Source organism: Stylophora pistillata, chromosome 2 (assembly GCF_964205215.1).
Source record: "Stylophora pistillata chromosome 2, jaStyPist1.2, whole genome shotgun sequence".
NCBI lineage: Eukaryota > Metazoa > Cnidaria > Anthozoa > Scleractinia > Pocilloporidae > Stylophora > Stylophora pistillata.
Genome location: NC_142520.1, coordinates 40,184,051 through 40,198,276, shown reverse-complemented (window position 1 = coordinate 40,198,276; position 14,226 = coordinate 40,184,051). Strand labels below are relative to the sequence as shown.

The following is a 14,226-nucleotide window of genomic DNA, read 5'->3' as shown; positions in this document are numbered from 1 at the left end:
CAATCTGACGCTAGTGTAGATGAAACACTCTCAAGCGTTTGTCACCCAATGCTGAAATTATTTCAATCTTGTTCCCAGAGCTAATAAGCAAAACACAAAGCAACAAATAGCTACAGCAGAGCAAAGGAAACAGAGGTAAAAATTATGAAAAAAAAAAGAAGATTAGGGAAAGGGTCAAAAGTCAGAGTAAAGACGAAACAGAGGTAAAGTACAAAATGATTTAGAGAAGAATACCAAGGTGAACTAATACAAACAAAGAATCTTAGTTGAATTAAGAGAGATCTTCCCAATTGAGAGTTTTTAGTTACAAAACTCACGGAAATGGAAATCAATCTTTTCAGGCGTTGGTTAGGCTAGAAACTTTTCGCAAACTAAAACAGCTGGGTCGAGAAAAAGGTTATGCTTTTGATACCTAATGTCGTGGTGTAAAGTCATTTGTGAACAACTAGAGGCTGTCAGCAATACCAATGTTGAGGCTATAGTAGATCAGATTTAATTTCAGATCGAGCGCCAATTCTTAACACACCCTCCAGCCATTGGACCAGATCGCCCGTTCCAGGCATCACTGTTCTTTAGGCGTTGGATGAAGGAGAGTGTCACAAGATGCAGTGCATTCTAGAAGGGTTATCCAGCCATACTAAAGGAATAACGCGCTAGGCTGATAGCAGAGTTAGGCTTTTATTCAGGCCAGTTTTATTACATTTTTCAGGTTTTCTTTTCTAGGAATTATTATTTGAAGGAAGTTTTCCAAAATGTTGCAGAGGCCCGGTCTAGTCAAACTGCCAAAAAGGCATTGCATGTTGTTCAAGATTTTTTTTAAATTTGTCGTTTCCTTGCAGGTGGAGGAGGACAGGGGAGCGGGAGCTCGAGAGAACAAGGGGCGAGAGAGGGAGAGAGGCAGGAGAACAGGGGGCGGGAGAGGGAGAGAAGTGGGAGAACAGGGGGCGGAAAAGGGAGAGAAGCGGGAGAACAGGGGGCGAGAGAGGGAGAGAAGCGGGAGAACAGGGGGCGGAAAAGGGAGAGAAGCGGGAGAACAGGGGGCGAGAGAGGGAGAGAAGTGGGAGAACAGGGGGCGAGAGAGGGAGAGAAGCGGGAGAACAGGGGTCGAGAGAGGGAGAGAAGTGGGAGAACAGGGGGCGAGAGAGGGAGAGAAGTGGGAGAACAGGGGTCGAGAGAGGGAGAGAAGTGGGAGAACAGGGGTCGAGAGAGGGAGAGAAGCGGGAGAACAGGGGGCGGGAGAGGGAGAGAAGCAGGAGAACAGGGGGCGGGAAGCGGTATCTACATGTCGGCGGGAAGCGGGAGCAAAATGCAAGACAAGCAACTTTATTTGTGAAATTGGTGGAGATTCAATACTATTATTCAACGGTCGTTTAGAGCTAACCAGAGAAAGATTCTGCCAGATCCTTTCAGACTACCGAGGTGAATGTGATTTTGAACCAAATGAAACTGAAGAAAATCAAGAATGTTATCTTGACTTGAAGGAAGAAGAGGCTGTAACCAAAACTTGGAGTAAGAAGAGGCCAGTGCGGCATCCCCGGCGCATGGAAGCTGGACTTCTTCTAACCTTTCCGCAAGAGGTTTAAACAAGATTTCAACGTCAGATCGAACAAATCTGATAATCAGTCGAACAAGACTGTTCAATCATACTTCACTAGCACTCAAACTGAACGCTCAAAATGCAAACGGGGGTTCAACAATTGATGTACTAGCTACGACTTGTTAGTTATGTCAAAAAGGGAAAGCAAGCACGAACAGATGAGAAGCAAACTCCAAACGTTACGGATGCCTCTCGACTTTTTTGTTTGATTTTGAAACGGCAATAGCTATTACATTACACAGTGAACTGAGACTTACGTCTCTATAACGAGATGTCAGAAGCGACGATCAAACTGTGATAACCCGCTTAGTGAAACTTAGTTTAATTAACAAAACAGACCTGTAGTAAGTTTCATCGGGAACCAATGATCCCCCGCCAAAACAAAGGCCAGAAAATGAACAAGAATATGAAGTTTTGGCACAGTTTGAAAGTTAAACCCGAGTTTCTGATCCTCTTGATTAATCTTAAGACGGGAGCAACACAATGAAGGGCGGGAGTCGGGAGGCAAAGGGGCACAAAAGTACGGGAGACAGGAGAACGTGGCACGGGAAGCGGGAGACTCGGAACCCTTTGTCCCCCCTTCCCCCCCCCCCCTCCACCCGCCCACTTGCAGAGACTTCATGAGGCAGCCTTCTTTATTACGGAAACTGTGTTAAGGAAGACAAACAGGCAGTTGCCACAAAGAATAACTTCTTACTAACTTAGCGTGATGGCCGTACTGGATATTACTGGCCCGAAATCGTGGCAGTGCGGAACGAGTGTAGCCAGATCCGTAGAGAAACGACCGAGGGCCAATACAGTTTGAGCAAGTGATGTTACTAAAATATTTTATTATGTGACACTCGGGAAGACAATTTTATTAATTTTTGATTTTCCGGCCTTCGTGAACAAAATTACACGGCTTATGATCGCTTCCGCGGAAAGGTCCGTATGGTAAAATCCCGATCAAGTGAGAACTAATCAGAACGCTCTGATTTACCACAACTCTGTCCTGCCATAGTAAGTTGTTATAACCTTCAAGCTCAAGGTATTTTCATCAAAATTTTCTTTCTCACCGAGTTTTTTTGTTTGAAAATAGATCTCCTTGCAACCTTTTTACCTCGTGTTTGCGTTTTTCTGCTCGAAATTCATTGTAGAGAGTCACTAATAATCACGAGTTTGTCTTCTTTTATGTAGGTGTGGTTATTAACTCAATCGAATTATTTTACTTGGCGTACTAATTGACATTCTTTTTTTAGATTTTCAAGTTCAAAAAATGTTAAATCGGTGTCAGTGACGTTGTACACCGATTAATTCGCAGCTTCACATCTGAGGAACCCACGGGCTTTTGACTGTCGTCCTTTGAACTTTACCAAGGTGGGGAAGGGAATTTGAACTGGAGGGAAGAAGTCTTTCCAGTGGAATAATGGTGGTTTATCTTTTAATATGGAGGCACGTAAAGCGAATGGCTCAAAAGAGAGGTTCTACAAGGTCTAGCTTTTGAAGCTTGAATAGTCAATTCAATCGCTGGTCAATAAATAGAAAGTCACGATCGCTGATTTTGCCTTTTACTACAGATGCGACAATCAAATGAGGGCCTCCTCGGGAAGATGACTTTCATGGCTAACGTTGACACTGTGGCCATTTTATACGGCTAACGCTAAAATTCTCTTCCTAATCATAGGGGAGGGTAGGAGAGGAAATAATTAGGGGGGAGGGGTGCACTTACTTTCGCTGTCAATAAACTATCACTTGTACATTCGATAGATCTCCGTATAAAATTTCTTATCTTCCCTCCCCGTCCCCGCCCATCTCACATACCCAGTCAACGGTGTGGCTATGATCACGGGTGCTGTCTAAAACAGCTGCAGATATTCTTGGATTCTTTTTATCGGCAATTTAGAATAAGTATTAACAAAGCTGCATTGAGGGGAGTGCTAGGAGAAAAGAAACGCTAGTATCCCTAAATCGTGTCATAAAAAGCATATTTGTTTAGATATTTCTGTGATTTGTGAGCACTAACCGCTCTAGCTGGGTTTACAAGATGCGTATACAAGCACAGCAAGTATTTAGAAAATAAATCTACTTCACCAACAAAATGTTTCAAACCTTCACTTTAAACATTGAAATTTATTTACAAATGCTTTATCGCTCTTTATGGAAACAAAAATATTCCGCGTAAATTGTTTAAGTTGCGAGTTTTCAAATTGACCATCCACCTCGTCCACCGTCCATCTCCAGTCGAAACCGCACCGAAATTCAAATTTTTTTCTGGTGCTTTCAGTAACATAACGAAATCATTTTTCCGTGAATTGTCTTATCTTGATGATTTTCTGTTTTTAGAGAATTATATGCACCGTGACAACTACTCAACTTATCGAGAGAGACTACTTCCGAAAAGAAACTTTTAAACTTCTGAAAGACTTTGTTTCTTCTTTTGCCCAACGGCAAACGTTTGGAGACATCTTCACTCGGCCGGGGTTTTTTTTACAGAGATCTGGGCCGAGTATACTGACTGTGTAGATAGCCTGTCTTTTAACCTGTAAAAACAACAAACATAACGGAACGATTAGAAAGCAAAGGAGAATAAACTGCATCAAATGCCGTTTCAATCTAGCGGGCGATTAACCGTCAATTACTACTGGAAAGAAGTTTATGAAAACCACCCACGTCATGACGTATGTTAAATAAGCAAAGAAAGAGAAAGGATAGGAAAATGGAGAAAAAGCCTTGACGTTAAAGCCTGAATTTACTGTCATCTAAGAGTTAAGAGGAAGATTTATCATTCTATGTAACTCATTAAACGAAATAAACTGTCATGGAACCAAGACTACAATTACTAACTGTGCTGTAATGAGCTGTACCTTGAGCGGGTTGAAGGCTGACATAGTGCACCTCATGAATATGTCCCAGTACAAGTGCTTTGCTTTCGTCAACTGGACAATGTGGCGTAATCATTACATCATTGCTATGGGGTAGACTGCTGATCACACGAATGCACGTTTCATAGTAGTTTGCTGCGGCACATAAAATCACGTGATCACCCCAAGCGCCATCTTGTTCCATGTGTGTTAAATATTCAGTCCATCTTTGATGTCCATGGACAAAGTTAAATAGATCTGTTCCATCCGGCTGTAAAAAAATCAGTTAAAGAAACAAACTTAAAAAAGGATTTTTGATACCAACTTGAGCGCGTGGGGTACGAGTGATGGAGTAATTTTTTTAAGAATGATACGAGAAGACCTTTAATTAGCAATTTAATGTAGAACAACAAGGATTCGTAAACTGCAGAAAAACAACAGGAAAGATCCATCATCTAGAGAACAACTGGAATTCTGTTTAGTGTTATCTCACTGACGTTTAAGGGGGGCATTTATTAAACCAAAATATTCAAATGACTAAAACCGTAAAAGTCTGCTTCTTCGGAGGCCACGTTAAGTAACAAATGGATTCAACTGTAACCAACATCATTGTGCGGCTTCTTAAATAATAAAGTTATGCAGTGAACACTGGGATAGGCTCTGGTGGTGTTGACCCGTACACACCTTTAACCTCAAAAGAACAGCACGTGACATACTCTGTTAGACATACGAACATCAACTTACTAGCTTTGAGTTACTTCTGAGGTACTGGACCAAGGTTTGTCTTAATCTGCCATGTGGGATTTTGATTCCTTTAACTATTTCCAGTTGTTCTGACAAGGCATAGAACATACAATTTCCTGATCCCTGATTGTCAGATATTCTGAAGCCCTTGTCCGATGCACTATTCCTCAGTCCCAATGATAGATCTGTTTTGCTCTTGACTTTGCTTGCATTAATGTGCATCTGCTGAAGTTCCCGGATGATTCGGTCGAGAGAGCCTGGAAGAGACAAAGCTTTTATTATTCTAACAGCACGAAAGAAACGAAACAATCGTCAGCTGAAAAATATTAATTTCCAATCTAGTAAGAGAAACTTCAACGGTAAAAAAAAAGGGAAGAAAGGGCTTCAACTACCAAACAACCGGTGTTTTGCCGAACAACTGAGCCTTAAAGCGATAAACTGGACGTCAATTGACTTTTTATGGGCCAACGAATACAATAATAATCAAGAGTGAAGAAGCAGAGAAGAAAAAAATCACGGAAAGGTCTACACTCTGACATAAATGTGTAACTGGGAAAAGAACCCTAGGGCCCGTCATTTAAAGAGAGAAAAGAGCCGTTGTTTAACAAAAACTATAAACCAAAGCTGCGTTCTAAACTATACTGAAATAAGCTGAATCTTTTATCTGAATATTTATTTTTGTGAACAGTGTCAAGAGGACCAAAAGCTTGCAGTGGAAAGACAATTATTTAATGAAAAGAAACCTCTTAGAAAGAATACAAATGGCCCACGGCTTGCGTAACACAGCGGTTAGGGTTATATTTAATAGAAATGAACTAGCCCAAATGTATTTCCTCTACCCAAATGTCTTTTCCTCTACCTGTGTCGGATGATCACTCTATTCTGAAAAGCTGGTACGTAAAAGTGTTTTTATAGGAACGGCATTTACAATTTGGCTTCGCTTTGACAACGAGCAATAAAACGCTCCAAGTCTCCCTGTTTTTGGCAATTTATGTTTGTTTCCTGGTGAAATGGGAGAAAAACTTCCCCTGACTGAAAAAAATTACACCAAGCCATCCGTCCTGATCGGAAGTAAAAGAAATTTAAATTTATGTAAACATGTCTTTGGATTACAACCGATCAAAGTAGAGCTATAAATCTTGACATGAATCCCTCGTGCGAAACATTATCAGAAGTACCATTTTCGAAAAACGTAATTGGCCGAGAGACCAACGTTAGGGAAAGTAGAAATGTACCTGTAACCTGTCTCTAATTGTTTGCGGATGTCAGTTACCATGTATTATTAATATTTTGGTACTTACTTGGAGTCACTAATGAATCAACTGTTAGTTGTTCGGTTGGTGTATCTACATTTCCGGCCTCCTGAGTTCTGAAACCTGTGTCTTGCCTTTTAGAGGCTAAACAGATAGAAAGAAACCTTTTTCAATATTGCACCAATCAAAAAGACGATAAAACAGCTGATTTCTATTCAGACTATTCAGGTTTAACACATTTTTTTATAGAGGGTGTCCCTGCTTTCCATGACACTTTAAAAGAGACTGAACGCCGAGTAGCCCCCAAAAACACTTTTGAAGAATATTCAAAATATTCTCACCATGAACAATGTCACACATCTTTTCCACAAGAATGTCACACTGTTTCTCCCAGCTGAACTTCTCTTCATAGGAACTCCTTAGTTTCTGAATCTTCTGAAGTCGGTCTGATCTTTCCTTCTCTCGGACACCAGCAATTGCCTTTGCCCACTCCTTAGGGTTCTCAGACTCCACCACAACTGATTTCCCTGCTGGTACAGTGCACAATGCCTCACCAAATCCTGAGTTGCCACTGACAAGAATGGGAAGACCAGCAGACAAAGCTTCTAATGCTGTCAATCCAAACCCTTCGGTTCTTGAGGGCATTATGCAAAGATCAACTTCACAAAATAATTCTTTCAATTTCTCTTTACTCTGCACGAACTTCCTCACTGACAGCTGCGTTTTATCAATTCCACTCTTTAGCAAATTCGCTGCAGCCTCATCCTGTTTACCGTCAGCTGCACCCACGAAGATCAGATGGTAGGATCTGTCTTTCAGTTCAACTATTGCTCTGGCAGAGATATCGTAGCCCTTCGGGCTGAAGTCCTCTGGATCACCACGGCCAAACGTTAGAACCTTAAACTTGTCCATGTCAACTGCAGCTTGTTTCACGTCAGAAAACTCACTGAACGTGCTTGGCGTCAGTTGAATGATATCTTGGTGTTTCTCGCATGAGCGCAGGTAGGAAGAGTAAGCCTTTGTCAACTTTGGTCCAACTGCTACCACAGCATCTGCCAACTTACACAACTCCACTTCAGTTGTGTTCTTCTCTTCACCTTTAGAAATAGCCTCAGGATAGTTTTTGTGCATTCCAAGTTCTTCAGGTGCAGTGTGCACAACCTGTATCCACTTGCAACTGTGGAACTTTCTGATAACTTGGGCTTGCTTACCAAGCTTAGCACCATGACCCAGTACAAAGTCAATGACGAGGCCTCTTGGTGGGAAACTCAACCAGTCAAGAGGGTCACTGTAGCCTGTAAGTTTCTCTGCTTCCTTGTTGGAAACATTGAGGCTTCTTGCAGTTCTCTTGTCTTCTTCAGAACAGGCAAACTGTGGAACAAGGAGAGTGACGTCCACTTGCGCATGTTTGGCCAACAGAATGGCAAGCTGTCTGTTTATGGTGGACAAGCCTCCCATTGATGAACTCCACTCACTGCCCAGGAGAGTCACCTTCAACGACGCGTCCGACTTCATTGGATCAATTTCACCTGCTTCAACTTGTGATCTAGCAGCCAGATTTGAAGATAAACCCTGAAGAAAAAGACGTCATGGAGGATTAGGACAATAACATAACATAACAAATAAAAGTAAGTTGATCAATAGTTAAGAGAGAAAACAGAAAAGAATAAACTTCAAAACTAATTTTATCTTGATAAAGATTCTTTCACTTATATTTGAAATTGGAGACAAACTATCAGGGCTACCTTTCTCAACACTGACAACGGCCCATTTAATTCTTAGATCAGGTAAAATAGAGGAGAAAACTTGCAAAGATAGATCAGAGGCTGGAAATCTGTGCTTAAAAAATCGATCTTACCTGCGTTCTTCTTTTCAAGAACCATTTCTCCAATCCACAGGGAGGAAGTATTTTACCATCGATTTTTCTTTTACATATTTCCGCTTGGCCTTCATTTGCATCAATGAGGTGGAAGCAGTCCTCGTGGGTGCACGTGGTTTTCACATGGTCTGAGCATGCACGACTTGGTTCTTCTGCCCCTTGATGGCAGTAAGGACATGCAACACACAGCCTATACTGTAGTCCCCTCAGGTACGGCATCTCTTGTGACAAATTATGAAGGGTGTCTTCAAGAAATTCACGAACGACACTTGCTAGTTCGGTGGAGTTCTGTCCTACAACCTGATGACTCTGTGTTCTTTGTCTCAAGATTACCTTCACAAATCCTGTTTTGCATACGAGGACAAAATCATGAATATCTTTGCCAATGATGAACCATGCTCCATTTTGGTACAGGGTAGGTTGATCCGCGGGCCATGTCTTTGAACACCAACGAATGGATCGTGAGACAAGCTGTAAGAAGAGGCCATGAGGGACAAAGCCATGGACAAACAGGAGATACAACGGACAGGGATCTGTTGACGACGGTTTCATCTTACAGAGTTTATCAGGTGATGACTTCAGCTGAGCTGGTACAAAGTACTTAGCAATCAAACCAAATCGCTCCATCATGTCTAAGATGTCTTCTTTGATGATTCCTTGGCCAACAAAGCTGGAGAACACATGATCAACATGTTCCATGCTGAGGATGCCACTTCCTTCAAGTTCTTGCCAGTACTTAGCATACAGGGGATTCTAGAGAATGTAGGTGGAACAATACAACAATTCTGGATAAGGAAAGGCCACGTAATGTTCCTTTTGGATGTTTCCCACGTACATTTATAAGAAATAAAAGTTTATTTCCATTAATACACTGAAATGGTCGGCTATGAAACCCCTCGTGGGCAAATTTGTATCTTGGGTTGCTCAGAGGTGAATACGCCCACTAGCATACGCAAAAAGAACTATTCAATTGTATGAATACAATTATTGTGAGCAGTAGCAACTTAATGCGAGTCTCTAATTGTAAATAAAAAGGCTAAATCAATAAATGGCCTGACAAGCTGCAAAAAGTACATAAAATAGTGTGGGGTCAACAAATCATATGATTATAACAATAAACAGTAAAAGACACATGTTTACAGGTGGTATCGAGTCGTTTCGTAACCATGCCGGATCTTTCGTGCCTACACGATTCGTACCTAGGCTCAGACATTTCGTACCCACTTTCGATCAGTTGGTCCCCAATCCTCTGGTCGATTCCTACCCAACAAATTATAACACATTGGCGCAACCATCGGTAGCCTAAAACCAGAAGCTAAGACGGAGCCTTTACAGCATTTCGTCGGTTACATTGAGGAAAACTGGATTCGCAGCACAGTTTAGCCCCTCAAGTACTGGGGCGTATTTATGCAATCAATCAGATCAAACAATGACATTACGGCTGACATCAGAAGAGCCGCTGGTCGATGCCGTCTACCCCTCTACATGTTCTCTATAGCTTTTGAAATAAGTGCCCATTTCTTCGAAGAATCATCCTGCTTAGTTTCCTGTTGTTCTAATTTACTGAACAACAGTTTCCAAGTAAGCTAGTCTTTCTAAAATGAAATAGTTTTTCTACCTGTTTATTGAAAGGTGGAATGGTTATCAGCTGCTTGAACAGATCAATCAGCCACTGAGCCTTCAGTACAACTGTATTGTGGTGCTTGATTATCATCCCCAGGCCATGGTAAAAACTGATCATGGAGTCAAACTCTTGCAACTTGCATGAAACACTCTTTCCTTGCATAGTGCTCAAGTTGTTGCAGATTTCTGTGATAAATCTGTTTAGCCACCAAACCTTCAATCACTTTTTCAAACAGAAACCACCTAGAAAGCAACAGAATACCTACAATGCATTCAAGCATCAAATTGGGTCTTAAATTCAGTCCGACATGCATGTGTTTAAAGTCGTCAAGTGTTAATACATGTATTGCCTCGATCATACTATCTTCAACTTTCAACTACAACAGACATGATTATTTTTTGCACCATACAAAGTCAATTCCAAGAACTGTGCCTACTTAAATATCAATCACATCTTCTTATCTTTTAGAATGATAACATTGTCGTAATGACACAAATTTAAATTTTGTTTCTCTGCACTGAAGCAACTGCTGTGCATTTGTACAATCTATAGTTTTGCAAATTTTGATGTACCCACAATTTAATCCAGTGGTGGAAGGATATTTTTTATTACTTACCTGCACATAAAATTATGCTAAATACACTGCGTACCATTTAAAATCTTCATCATGGCTGATTTGAGGGAAAAAATCGATTTTGAAGTGCATGAACTGGGGTTTTTCCAAATAAATTGTGCTTTTTATTTACCTCACTGGTATCTTCTCTCCCATATAAGGCTCTTGCTTCAACACCTTCAGGATTGTGTTCTGTAATTCATTTATACCATCTACTTTTCCTTCTTGCTCTGCAGGATATATTTAGAAAAGGAATTCAAAGCATAATACAACACAGAAACATGCGCTTACAATGAGCATAGTATGATAGCATAATCTTATACTTGTATAATTGCAGAGATTTTACAGCTGACAACTTAGCTAAGATGACAATCTCTTTAAATCCCCACATTTTAGCTCTTCTGGTCCCTATAATTATTTCATACTCTGAAATTAATGGCTCCATCTCCAAAAATTAATTGGACTCTATATGATGCTGCCAGTATATTCAGAATATAGAGTAGCTGAAAGCTTAAAGCAGAGTGCAGGTTATTAAAAAAAACAACAACAACAAACAACTCTGACTTTTTTCCACTACAATCAAGTCCTAACTCATTCCATCATGGTCATATCTTTTAATCCCTCTACAACTTCCACTAGAAAAATTGTTCTGTCTCTCTATCTACTTGCAATTCAAACTCTGACTTTTTTCCACTATAATTAAGTCCTAACTCATTCCACCATAGTAATATCATTTAATCCCTCTACAACTTCCACTAGAATGTTCTGTCTCTTTATCTACTTGCAATTCAAATTATAATGAAGCACAACACACTGCCTGCTGCTGGATAACATGTAACAATGTAAGTCAGATAATAATTACTGTATGCTCAATGCTTGTCAACCATCTCCCAATATTGGGCTTTTGGTTACAAAAATTGCTACAAATCAAGTGTTCTTGAAATTCACCCAAAGATAAGCTTTTATACAATTATAAAGTCAACAATTTCTACAACCTATGGTTATGGATACAAAATGAAATCATTTATCTTACCTGTTCTATCATTCGGGACAGTGCCCGGTTCAATACTATACATTGGACTGGCAATGAAGCATTTTGATTGGTTGATTTTAGTTATTGGCCCTCCGACTGCCCGAGTCGTGTAATAAAATCATTTATCTCACCTGTTTTATCTTTTCCAATCTGCTTTCCAATCTTCTGGATATATCATATATCTTACCTGTTTTATCTTTTCTTATCTGCATTCCAATCTTCTGGATAAATTTTTTCATTAAATTAGGCCTCTGAGTGTTGTCAATGCAGAATAAGGGTTTGACCACATGCTTCTCATATTCCATACCAGAAATTCTCTTCTGAATTTGTTTCTTTATTGCTGCAATGTCTTTATCTGGTTTGTCAGCATGTGTGCCAACAATGAACACTGGGGGGCGAAGGTAGGGCAGCTTGTGTTGTGGATCATCATCTGTGTCATCATTGGCCAGGGAAACACTGTGTACTGTAGCCAACCATGAGAGCAAATTCTCCATGTTTGTTTCATTGTTAGGGTTTTCCAACTTCACATCATTACTCCCTTGTCTCACGCAGGGCTCAGCTGGAGCATCCAGAGGCTTGCTGAGATTGTGCACCAATATGTATAGTGCCCGCTGTGATAGGAAGATAGGATGGCTGGCATAGTACAAGTGCTGCCCTGCAAAGTCCCACACGTCCATTGTAACATAGGATTCTTCTGTGAGTAAGGCACTTTTGATGGGTTTGCCTTTGGCATACTTTAACCACTGATTAACATGCTTCACAGTATCAGAAGGTTGAGAAACATCAATCATCACATCAGGCTCAGCTTGCATGTTTTCACCTTTACATTCAGTAGAATGTTCATTGGCATTGTTTTGCAGAATATCTGTGAAACCTTCATCCTCCTCAACTTGAATGGAGAATTAAATGAAACATTATGCTCATTTAAGTGTATATAATTATGTATTCAAAACTTGATGTTATGAACAGGCTGCTAAATTGTAAAAAATTATGATCACCTCAGTCTAGAATAATTTTAAGGGGCAAGTTTCTAAAAAAACTGTTGTACTGCTTTGGTGAGGGGGGGTATAACAAGATAACTTGGTTTACCAACTGAGTTGAAGTTGTAAATTGGCTACTGTAGAGAGTTCTGAAGCTGACATCTCAAGTGTAAGAGCCTTTAGACAGAGAGAAACTTAATTGCATAGAATAAGACATTGAAGAGCAAATCCTCGCACCCTGGGGATAGTCAACTCAGACCAAGAAATGTTTGTTGAGACTGAAGTTACATAAGCATTAGCATAACATACATTCATTAAAGCTCCTCTATAAGGATTTTATAGCCAAAATGTAAAAAGAGTTATGAAAACATTATATCAGAGAATAAAAAATAATTACGACTAAACTTGCACTTATTGCAAAAAGATTTACATCGACGAAACAGGCAGAAAACTAGGTGACCGATTCCGAGAACACCTTCGCGACATGGAGAGGAATGACAACGTCACATTGGAACCAGTCGCTAGACATTTTAATTTACCTATTCATTCTAAGCAACATATGGCAATCTGCGGTCTTTCCTTACACTTAGGTAGCACGGAGAGCCGTAAAACTCTTCAACAAAGCTCATCTTTCAAACCGGCAGTCTAAATCCCACAGGTATCAACGAACGCTTTTCATTCCACCAATTTATTCGTGTTTTTCTCGTTGCCATGTTCCCACCAATCACGTAGCTCCTTTTCCTGCCTTTATATCAACTTTGTTGATATATTCAATTTAATTACACTTTGTTTTCAAATAAATCTGATTTAGCCATTATGATAGGTATTGCTGTGTGATTTAATTTGAAGTTGTTCTTTGGAATATTTAATATAGCACTGTTTGGATAAGATCTAGCCTTAGAAAATACTGTTGTCAATTGAATCACATACTTCTTAAAATTACGCGATCCTAGAGATTTTTTAACACAAATTCTTATCCTCTTAAATATTTGTTATTAAACCCAAGTTCTAGCTTCAAAAGGACTGTAAATCCTTCATTAGACTAACGCTCACCTGGTTACTAAGAAAGGTTATGGCGGCTGTTGTGCTCTTTGGCTTCTTCTCTGATTTGTCTTAGTTCTTACTTTCTTTCAGCTCACAGAAAATCGTTTTGGTAATTAGTGGAACTCAGTGTTTTACTTAGTTAAAGATATCAGGGCAAGAAATCATGTAAGGAATTAGCATTCATGGTGGCTCTCAAAAGTTTGAAACAAGTGCTTTAAGTTTGATGGATAAATATGATTGCTCGGGTCTTTAAGGATGGTTCACTCATGTAATTGTTGAATAATTTTCATTAGAGTGATTCCGGTGAGGATCACCGAACGTGACCATGCTTTCAAAAGACGTGAAGCTCCATCAGCACGTGTTATTGAGCCTTTACCCATGGTAGCCCCCGCTGTAAACAACATGTGCGGTAACACCAGTAGCAGTAGCAACAACAGCAACAACAACTTGATTACTAGTCAGAAAGCAATGCTACCAAGTCGCTTTACTTATTCAATGCACGTTCCCTTTTTCAGAAGCTAGACGAATTAACAGTATTACTGGGAACGTATCCGGTTGACTTATTAGTCGCTATCACAGAGTCGTGGTTGCGTAGTGATATCGATGCATCCAGTGAGCC

General features: G+C 40.2%; 1 protein-coding gene across 1 annotated transcript; it reads right to left on the bottom strand.

The window, feature by feature from the left end:
* Positions 1-3,686: 3,686 nt before the first annotated feature.
* On the bottom strand, positions 3,687-10,780 carry LOC148739477 (uncharacterized). The gene is made up of 8 exons (XM_088748186.1): positions 10,684-10,780; positions 9,932-10,179; positions 8,293-9,066; positions 6,776-8,006; positions 6,483-6,578; positions 5,182-5,438; positions 4,441-4,708; positions 3,687-4,116 (listed from the first exon to the last, which is right to left on the bottom strand). The coding sequence occupies exons 2-8, from the start codon at positions 10,097-10,099 to the stop codon at positions 4,112-4,114; spliced, it is 2,799 nt and encodes a 932-aa protein (XP_088604312.1). The 5' UTR covers positions 10,100-10,179; positions 10,684-10,780; the 3' UTR covers positions 3,687-4,111.
* Positions 10,781-14,226: the final 3,446 nt, after the last annotated feature.